Genomic DNA, 14,416 nt, shown 5'->3' with positions numbered 1-14,416 from the left:
TTCCCTTTCACCGCGGATCCAGACAGGGCTGTCCACTCTCCCCCTTGTTGTTTGCTTTGGCAATCGAACCTCTCGCCATTGCACTACGCTCTAATGATGCCATTCAAGGAATAAGCAGGACGGGCTCAGAGCAGAAAGTCTCGCTATATGCGGATGACCTCCTTTTGTTTACCTCTAACCCTGATACCTCATTGCCACGCGCCTTATCTGTTCTTAAAAGGTTTGGATCAATCTCAGGGTACAAGCTGAATCTAGGCAAGAGTGAGCTTTTTCCTGTAAACAAGGCTGCTTTAAAGTGCTCTTTTACAAGTTCTCAGTTTAGGATTGTCCGGGATCAACTCACCTACTTGGGAGTTAAAGTGACAAGGAAATATTCAAATCTGTTTCAGGAAAACTTGGTTGCTCTAGCAGACAGTTTGAAACAATCTTTTACTTTTTGGAATGCGCTACCTCTTTCTCTTATCGGAAGGATTAATGTCATTAAAATGAGTGTGTTGCCCAAATTTCTATATTTATTTCAATGTTTACCCATTTTTATTCCAAAATCTTTTTTTATTTCACTGGATCAAACATTCATGCATTTTATTTGGGATGGCAAGGTACCACGGATTGGTGGAAAACATTTACAGAAGCCTAAGTCATTGGGGGGTTTAGCTCTACCAAATTTTCAGACATACTATTGGGCTGCAAATTTCAGAGCCCTTCTGTACTGGCTGCAGACTGATCCTACTGGCCCTAGACCAATCTGGGTCCAGATGGAGTCTGAATCGTGTAAACCTGCTGCACTTTCTTCTGTGTTGTGCTCGTCTCTCCCAGTGTCCCTAGGCAAAAGGTGTGTCAACCCAATTGTAAAGCAGTCTCTTAAAATTTGGAATCAGTTCCGTTTAGCCTTTGGCCTCCGAGGCTTTTCTCTATCAGGCCCAATCAATCAGAACATTTTATTTCCTCCATCTTTGAATGATGGGGCTTTTGGCATCTGGCACTCACTAGGCCTCTCCTCACTAGCCCAATTATTCTTTGATGATACATTTGCCTCTTTTGCTCAGCTACAGGAAAGGTTCAACCTCCCCCAATCCCACTTTTTCCGCTATCTCCAGACTAGGAACTTTGTCAGAGCTAACACACCTGAATTTCCCCATAGGCCTGCGAATACAGCTATAGAGAGCATCCTGGAGCTGAACAAGCTTCCTAGGGGCGCAATTTCAGATGTATATGCAATCATTCATGACTTACAGAACCCTTCTTTGGTGCCTTTAAAGACTCGATGGGAAAAGGATTTGGGGGAGGAACTTGGGGAAGACACCTGGGAATCTGTGCTGCGCAGGGTGCATTCGTCCTCTTTTAGCACTAGACACAGCCTCATTCAATTCAAGGTGGTTCACCGTATCCACTGGTCTGGGGCCAGACTTGGAAGAATATTCTCTGATTTTGATCCTACCTGTGTCAGATGTAAAATTGAACCAGCCACACTGTTGCATATGTTCTGGGGCTGTCATAAACTGTCAGGTTTCTAGGAATTAATATTTAAATGTTTCTCTGATATATATAACAGTGTTATAGATCCCTCTCCCCTTACAGCCCTTTTTGGAGTACTGCCCATAGGTACCCCCCTGTCAAGAATCCAGTCGGACACTGTTGCTTATACAACTCTTTTAGCTAGACGGCTAATACTACAGAACTGGAAGATGGCAGCTCCCCCATCTTATAAATATTGGGTGAGAGATGTGTTGTGCTCTCTGAAACTAGAAAAAATTCAATTCAATTCACGTGGGAACCCCAAACTGTTTAATGAGGCTTGGGCTCCATTCCGGTCTTACTTTAAACAGTCCATCCTCTGATGGCATTCCTATTAAAACCAAAATAAGTCTGTATTTGACCCCCCTGTGACTTAGGGGTTGGATGAGCATTTCTCTGTGTTTTTTTTCTGGGGTGGGGGTTGGGGGCATTAAGGTTGATGTGCTTATTGATTGTGACCTGTGGATGCCTTGTTCATCCTGCCCGGGCAGAGACTAAGGTGTGAGCTTGTTTTTCCCAGTTATTTTTATTTTTTAATTCTGTTCACGCCTACATAAAATTATTATTATTCATTTTTTATTTTAAAGCATTGTAACTTTTTATTTTTGGTCCAGTGGATGGTCGGTCTGTGGCCTTGACTGTCTGTGAGTGGTTGCATTTCTCCACCCCATCCCTTGACTGTTTACAGGAACAATGGTGAGGTGTTTGCTCTGTCCCTATACTATAGATTGCCCTTTAACCTTTTGTAGCCTTCTGCCTGGTGTGTTTAACTTGTCTAAAGTATGGTATCTTTAAAGTTATTTTTTTTATATGTATTATTTGTATTTTTTCTAGTTGAGTATATTATTTATATTGCTTTGTCTTGTCTGTGTGTGTAAAACTTAATAAACAGAGTTTTCAAAAAAAAAAAAAAAGAATATATATATTTTTTTAACTAAAATATCACATTTACATAAGTATTCAGGCCCTTTACTCAGTACTTTCTTGAAGCACCTTTGGCAGCGATTACAGCCTTGAGTCTTCTTGGGTATGACGCTACAAGCTTGGCACACCTGTATTTGGAGAGTTTCTTCCATTCTTCTCCGCAGATCCTCTCAAGCTCTGTCAGGTTGGATGGGGAGAGCTGCTGCACAGCTATTTTCAGGCCTCTCCAGAGATGTTCGATCGGGTACAAGACCTGCTGGGCCACTCAAGGACATTCATAGACTTGTCCTGAAGCCACTCCTGCATTGTCTTGGCTGTGTGCTTAGGGTCGTTGTCCTGTTGGAAGGTGAACCTTCGCATCAGTCTGAAGTCCTGAGCACCCTTCCCCAAATCTGTTCTTCGACACAGTCTTATCTTGGAGTTCTACGGACAAATCCTTTGACCTCATGGCTTGGTATTTGCTCTGACATGCACTGTCAACTATAGGACTGTAATGGAGTGCGTAACTGGCTGCAGGGAAGTCAGGGGCAGGAGAGCAGAAATGGGTAGCAAACGGAGCCCTTTATTGAGGCGGACAAAACCCGGCACTCAGAAAACTAAACACACACGGGTTACAATAACCCGGCGCAAACCAGCCTGGAGTACACATACATTTACATATAACAATTCCACACACAGACATGGGGGGAAACAGAGGGTTATATGCAAGACGAGTAATGAGGGAATGCAAACCAGGTGTGCGGGAAAACAAGACAAAACAAATGGAAAATGAAAGGTGGATCGACGGTGGCTAGAAGACCGGTGACGTCGACCGCCAAACGCCGCCCGAACAAGGAGAGGGACCGACCTCGGCGGAAGTCGTGACAAGGACCTTATATAGACAGGTGTGTCCCTTTTCAACTCATGTCCAATCAATTGAATTCACCACAGGTGGACGCCAATCAAGTTGTAGAAACATCTCAAGGATGATCAATGGAAACAGTATGCACCTGAGGTAAATTTTGAGTCTCATATCAAAGGGTCTGAATACTTATGTAAATAAGGTATTTTTGTTTTTTATTTGTAATAAATTTGCAAAAAAAGTCTAAACTTGTTTTCGCTTTTTCATTATGGGGCATTGTGTGTATATTGATGAGGATTTATTTGTATTTAATTATTTTAGAATAAGGCTGTAAAGTAACAAAATGTGGAAAAGGACAAGGGGTCAGAATACCTTCTGAATGCAGTGTACATTCTCAATGAAATAAGCATTATATAAAATTAAAAACTTTCAAGCCTCTTAATATAGAGCCAACTGAAGATTGGAACAATATTGATAATTTCTCCCATCTGTCACATGCATTTACTGTTAGCCTTTTCAAAAGCTTTGAAACTGGCAGCAATGATGTTAATGAAGTCTAAACCATAGAATAAACCAACACACCATTTCAACTACAATAACATTCTCAGTAATGGTTACACATTTTTTTTCTTGCTATGACTGTGATATGTTGCTTTATCTATCTTAGTTGAATGCACTGACTAAGTGCATCCGGATAAGAGCGTCTGCTGAGTGACCAAAATGTAAATGTAATTTTTTAAATATATTTTTTAAATGTAACTTTTATTTAACTAGGCAAATATAGTTAAGAACTAATTCTTATTTACAATGACAACATACTCCAGCCAAACCCGGACGACGCTGGGCCAATTGTACGCCGCCCTAGGGGACTCCCAATCACGGCCGGATGTGATACAGCCTGGATTCGAACCAGGTACTGTAGTGACGCCTCTTGCACTGAGATGCAGTGCCTTAGACACTTGCAAAGCATGCTGGGTATTATTTGAAAGTCAACATTTGGTCGGTGCGGACCAGAGACAAATCTGAAATGATCATAGCTGTCTACGCGATGTTTCACAAGTTTGAACAGCACAGTAGAGCACAGTACAGTAAAGTACAGTACAGTATGGTATGGCATGATACGGTGCAGGATAGTCGTTTTTTTCAGAATAGTTGAGTACAGTAGAGTACAGTTTAATTCAGTAAAGTTCAGTACAATTTAGTATAGTTCAGTAGAGTAAAGTATATTAGAGTAAAGTAGGGTACAATACACCACACTATACTTTACTTTTATTTATTTTACTGTACTCTACTGTGCTCTACTGTATTGTACTCCCCTGTACTGTATCGTACTGTACTATACTCTACTTTTCTTTAAGGTACTGTGTACAGTATTATGTAATGTACTGTACTCTGCTGCACTCTACCGTACTTAGGGCTGGGTGGTATACCGTATTTTACTATACACTGCTATTGATGAACGGACAGGTTTGGGTTTTTACTTTACCTTCAATAACGGTATTTGAATGTTAAATGTGATATGACATGTGTAATGTCAATTTTTATAGTTTAGACAGCTACTTGAGTCATCCCTCTCCGCTCTCTCTCTCTCTCCATGCCGCTTTCCACAGAGACCTTGCCGTGCCCCCTATCACTCAAGGAGCGCATTTGTTGTTGCTTGACGACGAGACACTTGCCTTCAGTCTGCATGGTCAATGCAGCACATGCAAAACGTCAGTACAGCGACAAAGTGGAGTCGCAATTCAACGGCTCAGACACGAGACATATGTGGCAGGGTCTACAGACAATCACGGATTACAAAGGGAAAACGAGCCACGTCGCGGACACCGACATCTTGCTCACAGACAAGCTAAACACCTTCATAAGACATTTAAGCGTGTTAACCCTCGCAAGACGGCATCCCTAGCTGCGTCCTCAGAGCATGCGCAGACAAGCTGGCTGGAGTGTTTACGAACATATTCAATCTCTCCCTATCCCAGTCTGCTGTCCCCACTTGCTTCAAGGTGTACACCATTGTTATTGTACCCAAGAAAGCAAAGGATAACTGAGCTAAATGACTATCGCCCCGTAGCACTCACTTCTGTCATCATGAAGTGCTTTGAGAGTCTAGTTAAGGATCATATCACCTCCACCTTACCTGACACCTTAGACCCACTTCAATTTGCTTTCCGCCCCAATAGATCCACAGACGATGCAATTGCCATCGCACTGCACACTGCCCTATCCCATCTGGACAAGAAGAATACCTACGTCAGAATGCTGTTCATTGACTATAGCTCAGCCTTCAACACCATGGTACACTCCAAGCTCATCATTAAGCTTGGGGCCCTGGGTCTGAACCCCGCCCTGTGCGACTGGGTCCTGGACTTCCTGACGGGCCGCCCCCAGGTGGTGAAGGTAGGAAACAACCCCTCCACTTTGCTGATACTCAACACAGGGGCCCCACAAGGGTGTGTGTTCAGCCCCCTCCTGTACTCCCTGTTCACCCATGACTGTGTCGCCATACACGCCTCCAACTCAATCATCAGGTTTGCAGACGACACAACAGTAAGCCTGATTAACAACAATGACGAGACAGCCTACAGGGAGGAGGTGAGGGCACTGTGAGTGTGGTACCAGGCAAATAACCTCAACGTCAACAAAACAAAGGAGCTGATCGTGGACTTCAGGAAACAGCAGAGGATGCACACCCGTATCCACATCAACGGGACCTCAGTGGAGAAGGTGGAAAATTCCAAGTTCCTCGGCGTACACATCACTGACAATCTGAAATGGTCCACCTACACAGACAGTGTGGTGAAGAAGGCGCAATTCGGCTTGGCCCCTAAGACCATCAGAATTTTTTAGATGCACAATTGAGAGCATCCTGTCGGACTGTATCATTGCCTGGTACGGCAACTGCACCGCCCGCAACGGCTGGGCTCTCCAGAGGGTGGTGCGGTCTGCCCAACTCATCACCAGGGGCACACTACCTGCCCTCCAGGACACCTACAGAACCCGATGTCACAGGAAGGCCAAAAAGATAATCAATGACAACCATAGCCTGTTCACCCGCCATCATCCAGAAGGCGAGGTCAGTACAGGTGCATCAAAGCTGGGACCGAGAGCCTGAAAAACAGCTTCTATCTCAAGGCCATCAAACTGTTAAATAGCCATCACTAGCCGGCTACCACCCGGTTACTCAACCCTGCACCTTAGAGGCTGCTGCCCTATATACATAGACATGGAATCACTGGCCACTTTAATAATGGAACACTAGTGACTTTTATAATGTTTACTTACTGCTTTACTCATTTCATATGTATATACTTTATTCTATTCTACTGTATTTTAGTCAATACCACTCCGACATTGCTCGTCCTAATATTTATATATTTCATAATTTCACTTTTAGATTTTTGTATTGTTGTGAATTGTTAGATACTACTGCACTGTTGGAGCTAGGAACACAAGCATTTTGCTACACCCGCAATAACATTTGCTAATATGTGTATGTGACCAATACGTTTGATTTGATTTGACATGCAACAGCGTTGGTTGAAGTTGAATTGAACAGTATAAAACAATTAGAATGGAGAAAGACCCATTGAAATCACTTAGAATGTACAGTATGTGTTGCCACCGTAGGATCATGCACTACTCAAAGCAAATTTTGAACTTTTAATATTCAAAAACATAAAATACTGTCAAACCGATTTTTTTATTTTTTATACTGTGATATTTTTTGGACATTTTGCCCAGCCCTAACCGTACTGTACTGTCCACATGTGAAACATGGATGTCTATGATTCGTCCAAATCTGAACCAAACATAGTACTTGCCATGTCTGACTTTCTCTGTAATTAATTTCCTGTTGTTGGGCTTTGCACCACAATCGAATCAACCTGCCTTATAATAAATGAGTTTGCGCTTTTGCTTCCTCTCTCCATGCCTCTGTCTTTCCTTAATGGACGACTACACACTGCAGCAGCAATTTTTCACTGTTCCCTTTTCTCCAGTAATGACCAATATTCCCATATGACCACTGATGAGGTTTCCTATGTCCTGAGTCTCTATCTGCATCGCCTCCCTTCACACACAAGAAAGCACGCACACACAAGCACACACTTGTACAGACACACACCAAAGCTATCTTATCTGACGCAAAATCTAGGACACAGTCACCATCTAATGTACAGACCTCATATTTCCTGTATTAGTACCTCCTCCCAGCAGACGTGTACAAAGCAGCGGCCATTTCAAAGACGTGTGTCTAGAAACTCACCTACAGCTGCAGCACTGGCTACACAGGTCAGACCAGGTAGGTAATGACAGTGTGAAATGTGGCGTGAAACACATGGTGGCATTAGAGGCAACATGCTCTCAGTAGGTTGACATTCTCCCCCTGCATATCTAACCTCAACAGTCAAGCTTAAAGTTCATGAAAGTTAGAACAAAAAAAATCTGAAATCATTCATAAAGTATTCATGCGTTACAACAGCATCGTAAGCCATTGGTAATAAAATTCCATGCTTGTAGGGACACCCCATTGTGTTATTTTATCATACACAGATGACTTCATATTTGTACATGATCACGCAGCTGCTGTCTGGAATGTTAAAATAATGTGGTCTCAGACTTTCAATGGCTAATCACAATAATAGAGAGTAGAGAGAGAGCCCCAAGTTAAATCATTTCCAACCACCACAGGGACTTCAGACCCTCTCTGAGCAAATTAAGATCCTCTCCATAAGGCCTTTGAGAGGAGTTGACACAATACCAACGACCCTGGTCCCTACTACAGCTGTCCAATTCCATGCTCTGTTTGGGGAGAAGTAAGACAGGCCTGAACTCAGTTTATTTGAAGTCATGTGTCTATGCTGTTTGAATTTAAGGTTGAGCAAATATGGTTAATAAAATGGTATTTTAAAACAGTAATACATGTCAATATGTTTATGAAAGTTATCACACAAAAATGTCACTTCTGTGATTATTTTGGCAGACGACCAGAGTAGTTAGTCTAACTGGTATGCCTAATGACAGTTATGACCTCTTGGCATTGTACAGTGTACACCTTCTCAGATAGCTGTGAATAGCCTGGTGGTTTGGGCTTTAGTCCCTTTACATTCATTATATTACATTGTCTCTTTGTGGCATCTCATACTGCCATTACAGCTGAGCCAAACAAAGGCAAGGAGAAAAAAAGAAAAAAAAAACTCATTCATTGCATGATATGAGGGTTATCAAAGACTCCACAAAAGGCAATTCAAACACTCCCACAAAATCAGTCTCTAGTGGTTTCCAAAAGTATACAGTAGACAAATGCAACTGTTATGCTCCACTAATGACCTTGTTTTCAAAGTTCAGGCCTACTCCCCCATTCTGTCACCTCAGCTGCCTACTGCCTGTAAAGAGGATAGGAAATGCGGTTGTAGCGTATTTTAAACATGTTCACATCACTCACAAAGGCTATTAATGACACCGGCATGAATGTAATATGCTGCACTTTTCTTTTATAGCTCTACAGCATCCTGCACGCTCTATAATCAATGACATAAACTAAAATTTTCTTTAAATATAACCAGTGCTTCAAATGTCAATTCAATCAAGAAAGGTAATTTTATTGAAGGGGCTCAAGACTCATTGTGTTGTCCCACATTTCTATACACTAGTACTTTCAGTTCTACTCTGACTATATTTGCATAGTTTATGAGATAAGAAACAGTCACCAATGCTCAGCCTCATTCAGGGCAAGCTGCGATATCCAACACAGCAGAGCAGTCATAGCAAGTGCTGTATTTTGTATTATTAGACATTACTTATTGTAAGCAGGTCAATAAACCACAAAACACATTTCCAAACATTTAAAATGGACTTTTATTGCTTAAAGGAGAGAGCAAAATTTAAAAGTCAGGGTTACAAAGGGACAGCAAAAAAATGGTTTTAGAAGGAATGTTGAGGAACAAGGTTGAATGTTGACAGGCTGAAAATTCCTGATCCTAATACTTTAGTATTCTTCTCCCTCATCCTCTCCCTCCACGCTATCTGCTCCCACCTCTTCATAATCTTTCTCTAGGGCAGCCATGTCCTCCCTGGCCTCAGAGAACTCTCCCTCCTCCATACCCTCACCTACGTACCAGTGCACAAAAGCACGCTTAGCGTACATCAGATCAAACTTGTGGTCAAGACGGGCCCAGGCCTCTGCCACTGCAGTGGTGTTGCTAAGCATGCACACTGCCCTCTGGACCTTGGCCAGATCTCCACCAGGTACCACAGTTGGGGGCTGGTAGTTGATACCAACCTTGAAACCAGTTGGGCACCAGTCTACAAACTGGATGGAGCGTTTTGTTTTGATGGTGGCAATGGCAGCATTGACATCTTTGGGCACAACGTCGCCACGGTACAGCAGACAGCAGGCCATGTACTTGCCGTGACGTGGGTCACATTTCACCATCTGATTACATGGCTCAAAACAGGCGTTTGTGATCTCTGAAACAGTCAGCTGCTCATGGTAAGCCTTCTCTGCCGAGATCACTGGGGCATAGGTGGCCAGGGGGAAGTGGATACGGGGGTAGGGCACCAAGTTGGTCTGGAACTCTGTCAGATCAACATTGAGGGCACCATCGAATCGGAGGGAAGCAGTGATGGAGGACACAATCTGACTGATCAACCTGTTAAGATTAGTGTAGGAGGGACGCTCGATATCAAGGTTCCTACGGCAGATATCATAGATGGCCTCATTGTCTACCATGAAAGCACAATCAGAGTGCTCCAGGGTGGTGTGGGTGGTCAGGATGGCGTTGTAGGGCTCAACAACGGCTGTGGAGACCTGAGGAGCTGGATAAATGGAGAACTCAAGCTTGGACTTCTTGCCGTAGTCAACAGACAAGCGCTCCATCAACAGGGAAGTGAAACCAGAACCGGTGCCACCTCCGAAGCTGTGGAAGACCAGGAAGCCCTGGAGGCCAGTGCACTGGTCAGCCTGGAGAGAGAGGGAGGAGACAAGATTTTCAATTTAAGGTAATTATTGAAGACAATAAGTATGCAGGATGTACAATAAAAACACTAAAAAGGTTATTGGAGATTCTCACCAGTTTGCGGATCCTGTCCAGAACCAAGTCAATAATCTCTTTGCCGATGGTGTAATGCCCACGGGCGTAGTTGTTAGCTGCATCCTCCTTCCCAGTGATCAGCTGCTCAGGGTGGAAGAGCTGGCGGTAAGTTCCAGAACGCACCTCATCTGGAGAAAGATATATGTAAGCTTTTCCCAAGACTAAAGAGATAGATCAAGGGTATTCAGCCGGAGTCAGTGGCCCCCTATGGGTCTGCGAAGAAACTGCAGTAGGTCCACAAAAATATACAAATTTATTTAATTGTTTTTATGAATATTGCTAGCACAGAATAAACAGATTTTGAATTACATAAATACAGTAAAATAGAATATCTTCTTTCTAATGATTTCAACTTTATTCCTCAATTCCTAATATTGAGTATATTCTACCCATTGGAGCGAATTGCACACTCACTGAAGTATGTGACATAGGCTTTGAAAAAGCACCCACGAGTACCAGTCGCAGCAAGTGCCACTGGTAAGCTTTCTTGACTGAATACATCTTTGCAAACACAAAAATGTCTTAGTCTATTAGCTAGAAAGGTAACTACAATGTTAGAGTTTAGTTTATACTTCCTCTTCCAATTATGTGTGGAGGTCAATTAATATAAACAATCTACCAAATCTATTAATTTAAAAATTCTCCTTGCCATAATCATTCACCTGATGACAAGACATAATTTTTTTTTAAATTGCTAACATTTGATGGGGTTGGGGATTTGCCTGGGTGGGCGTCCCTAGGCAAGAAAAGGTTTAAGACCACTGAGATAGACCAATGTTAAAAGAAAGTAATTATTTCAAGACAAATTGATCTTACCGATGACAGTGGGCTCCAGATCCACAAACACAGCCCTGGGGACGTGCTTGCCAGCTCCAGTCTCACTGAAGAAGGTGTTGAAGGAGTCGTCTCCTCCTCCAATGGTCTTGTCACTGGGCATCTTGCCATCGGGCTGGATCCCATGCTCAAGACAGTACAGCTCCCAGCATGCATTGCCGATCTGGACGCCAGCCTGGCCCACGTGGACGGAGATACACTCACGCTGTGGGAAAAGTACAATCATGTCAAATTGAGTGCTCAGATATTGGGAGTTTTTCCTACAGAAACATATCAGGTAATAGAAAGAGAAACTCCTTTTCAATAATTTGCCATTTTGACTGTGTGGGCCGATGTGTATCTGTGTTTTCAAGTTATGCATAGCTTTGGCTCTAACACCAGCACACCCAGGTCACCTGACTCAGTGATTACATGCAGCTATGGGGGATAAAGGCCTGCTCCTGTTGGTGTCAGAGCAAGAACATGACCTGCAGGCAGTAGGTGTTGGAGTAGAGTAGCCTACTCTCAGCCCTGAATCATTGAAGGGTTTAGCCTTGAGTGATTACAGGTCTTCTGAATTGAATCAAGATTTAGACTGAGAAATTTAAGGAGACACTTCCAAATTAGTGTATTTCATAGGCTACAACCACACACTTTGTAATAATGGATTTAAATATATACATTTGGCCTAATCAAACAATGACGAAGAATTTACTAATGATTTCAGTGTTATAGGCTATGGCAGTCCTTGCTCTGCTTGTCATCCTTTTAAAATGAAGTCACCATTCGGTGCGCTTGACAATGGGCGCGATTATAGCTGTCGTCTGGTAATCCCCGTTGCAAATGCAATTTAAAGTCATTATGTCAAAGATTAGCGATGTATAGGGAGCTGTATAAAATCCCTGATATGGCACAATTGTAACGATGTTATTTTCCGCGGTCAGAAAAGAATAATATGAAATAAGAATAGCCGCAATGGAAATGCAGATCGAGGCAAATATGGCATTTGAATTGGTACTGCGTTTTCCAACAAAACGAAATGTCGTCTTCCAAAATAAAATGTGTAATACAGGTATTTGGACTATAGGGGGTTTACTATAGGTCTATAAACGGTTTAGAATCATAAACTAGGCTACATCAACCCGTACTTTCCTTTCTCTACACAACATGGGCAAACACCACGTGGTCTGATTTTCCCAGATTATTCTGGTATAATGTTCAGACACCTGCCCGCCCTGGCATTCGATTAAATTCGTACTGCTCATAACATTTCCCACCCCATGAACTTTCACGGGCGTTAGCCTATAAAATGCGAGATTGTGTAAATCACATGATTAAGTCATCTTAATTGTGAGAGATGATTTCCGATTTTACACTGTAGCCTAGCCTACAGTTATGATTGTGACCATGACCGCATTGACACAATGAAACCGCCCTGCTCTTTTGAGTTGACTGCGTGCCACTTTCCGCAATGCAACAATGTAACAAAGCAAGAAGGCTATGGTCAAGGAGCGAGGGGATAGGAGAAGGAAGAATAAGCGCCGCCCTACATAAGGAATAGAAGGCCTCTGAAGCTGTGGCGCAGTAGTAGAAATTAACGAATATTTAATCGACATATGTTAAAGGTCACTTTGATAGGCTAACACAAAGACAATAATATTATGGCATTTTCATGTCGGCTATATGTGTCAAATCGGATCATGTCTGATTGTCACTGAATTTCCTTTCTTTCCCCAAACATAATCATACAAATGAACGGTTTCTTAGACATTAGAAGATATAGGCAAGTTTCACGGTGTCATGTTTGATTGGTATTTCATAACCTACTTGTATTACGTGATGATGACACCACATTTAAAGTACATCACAATTCCAGTCATTTTCATATTCAAACTTACCATGTCTAAGATGAGGTGTTTAAAAGAGCAGTAAAGATAAAATAAGAAACCGTAGATTTACGACCAACTCTCACAGAGCGACCTTAAGGAGTCTAATGTGAGAAGTTTAAGCAATGTGTCAGGGTGGGGCTTTTTATACTGCTTATGACGGTCCACCACATTTGGGCGGGCTTTGGACACAAATTTACCACCCATCTGGCTAAAAGAGGCGTTCTTGATCGTTCTATTGGACCATTTGAACACGTAGGCGTACGTGGATGCCGATGACACGAAAGAAGGAAACCGTTAGGTTTATAATGTAGGCTACAACCAAAGTTCAAGGCAGTTAGGATAAGCACATTCCCATAGCATGATGACAAAGTATGCTACTGTCATACAGTCAAGAACGATATTCTAAAACTATTTTAGATATAAGATAACTGAAAACGATAACAAAGTAATCTTAAGACAATAGCCAACATATTTACATTTAAGTCATTTAGCAGACGCTCTTATCCAGAGATATTTTTATGTCATCCTTAGATTTATTTATCTTATATGTTTTTGCTTTACATTTAATCATAATTTTGAGATATTTTGTGGAACTGCTTTTGCTAATGGCTTAATAGGCTATAGCCCAAGTAATTCTGCAGCTGAGAATCTTTCTATGGTGACTTTGTAGCCTGTAATTTGGAGGACACTGTTGTCATTTTGCTGGTCTCAAGGAAACACTTACTTTGCCCTAGCTTATTTGAGACAAGACACTTGGGATAGGTGCTTATGTAAGACTAAAGACTTTGGGGAAAAGAACGAATGAATATAGGCCTAGGCTATTTTAGGCACTTCTAATATTAGCCTATTGGTTAGGTAGGCTATAAGAAAATGTAACCTGGTATGTCATGGAAAACTGGAGTAGGCTGTAGCCTATAGGTTTTTTCCTCTATATTCAAAGATGTATAATACCTCAAACATTTAGTGCAATAGCTACAGTGGACACATTAGATACCAACACTGATGGCAACATTAAAGTGGGGTTTACACCATCTTTCAGTCCAAAGATGAATGGATATGCCATTAGCTCCACCACACACACACACACACACACACACACACACACACACACACACACACACACACACACACACACACACACACACACACACACACACACACACACTTTGCTGAGTCATTAAAGTGGGCTATTACACAGTGATTCATGAAGAAAAGAAGCAGAAGGCATGATATTTTGGCCGGTGTAGGCCGTCATTGTAAATAAGAATTTGTTCTTAACTGACTTGCATAGTTAAATAAAGGTTAAATAAAAAATATAAAAAATTATTATATTATAAATGAAA

At 42.1% G+C, this 14,416-nt stretch overlaps 1 protein-coding gene across 1 annotated transcript; it reads right to left on the bottom strand.

Moving 5' to 3' along the window:
• Positions 1-9,117: 9,117 nt before the first annotated feature.
• LOC120065258 (tubulin alpha-1C chain) lies at positions 9,118-13,199 on the bottom strand. The gene is made up of 4 exons (XM_039016093.1): positions 13,083-13,199; positions 11,188-11,410; positions 10,351-10,499; positions 9,118-10,241 (listed from the first exon to the last, which is right to left on the bottom strand). Exons 1-4 carry the CDS (start codon positions 13,083-13,085, stop codon positions 9,267-9,269), a joined length of 1,350 nt encoding a protein of 449 aa, XP_038872021.1. The 5' UTR covers positions 13,086-13,199; the 3' UTR covers positions 9,118-9,266.
• Between the last annotated feature and the right edge of the window lie 1,217 nt (positions 13,200-14,416).

The sequence above is a fragment of the Salvelinus namaycush genome, chromosome 20 (assembly GCF_016432855.1).
Source record: "Salvelinus namaycush isolate Seneca chromosome 20, SaNama_1.0, whole genome shotgun sequence".
Taxonomy (NCBI): Eukaryota; Metazoa; Chordata; class Actinopteri; order Salmoniformes; family Salmonidae; genus Salvelinus; species Salvelinus namaycush.
This window is presented reverse-complemented; position numbering and strand designations above follow the sequence as displayed.